The sequence below is a fragment of the Anas platyrhynchos genome, chromosome 39 (assembly GCF_047663525.1).
Source record: "Anas platyrhynchos isolate ZD024472 breed Pekin duck chromosome 39, IASCAAS_PekinDuck_T2T, whole genome shotgun sequence".
Lineage (NCBI taxonomy): Eukaryota > Metazoa > Chordata > Aves > Anseriformes > Anatidae > Anas > Anas platyrhynchos.
The window spans coordinates 1,282,101-1,282,894 of NC_092627.1; the positions used below are offsets into that span (position 1 = coordinate 1,282,101).

General features: G+C 53.7%; 1 protein-coding gene across 1 annotated transcript; it reads right to left on the minus strand.

Moving 5' to 3' along the window:
* Window positions 1-582, minus strand: LOC119714758 (olfactory receptor 14J1-like). The gene has a single exon (XM_038171757.2). It carries the CDS (start codon window positions 580-582, stop codon window positions 1-3), a length of 582 nt encoding a protein of 193 aa, XP_038027685.2.
* Window positions 583-794: the final 212 nt, after the last annotated feature.

Genomic DNA, 794 nt, shown 5'->3' on the forward strand with positions numbered 1-794 from the left:
TCAAAAAAGCAGGTTTCCAAAGATTTTCCTTACTGCATCCTTGAGATCCTGGTTCCTCATGCTGTAGATGAGGGGGTTCAGTACTGGAGGTACAACCGAGTACAGAACTGCCACAACAAGATCCATGGATGGGAAGGAGATGGAGGGGGGCTTCAGGTAGGCAAACATGCCAGTGCTGATAAACAGACAGACCACAGCCAGGTGAGGGAGGCACATGGAAAAGGCTTTGTGCCGGCCCTGCTCAGAGGGCATCCTCAGCACTGCCCTGAAGATCTCCACATAGGACAGCACAATGAAAACAAAACAACCAAATGTTAAAGAAACACTAAACACAAGAGCCCTGACTTCCCTGAGGTAGGCATGTGAGCAGGAGAGCTTGAGGATGTGGGGGATTTCACAGAAGAACTGGTCCACAGCATTGCCTTGGCAGAGGGGCAGGGAAAATGTAGTGGCCGTGTGCAGGACAGCATTGAGAAAGCCACTGCCCCAGGCAGCTGCTGCCATCTGGGCACAAGCTCTGCTGCCCAGGACGCTCCCGTAGTGCAGGGGCTTGCAGATGGCAACGTAGCAGTCGTAGGCCATGACGGTGAGAAGATAAAATTCTGATGCAATCAAGAAGAGAAAGAATAAGACCTGTGCAGCACATCCATGATAGGAGATGGCCCTGGTGTCCCAGAGGGCATTGGCCATGGCTTTGGGCAGAGTGGTGGAGATGCAGCCCAGGTCGAGGAGGGCGAGGTTGAGGAGGAAGAAGTACATGGGGGTGTGGAGGCGGTGGTGGCAGGCTACAGCAC

Bases quoted from the DNA above. Each gene is read 5' to 3' on its own strand.
- LOC119714758 (XM_038171757.2), bottom strand. From the start codon at position 582: ATGGCCTACGACTGCTACGTTGCCATCTGCAAGCCCCTGCACTACGGG.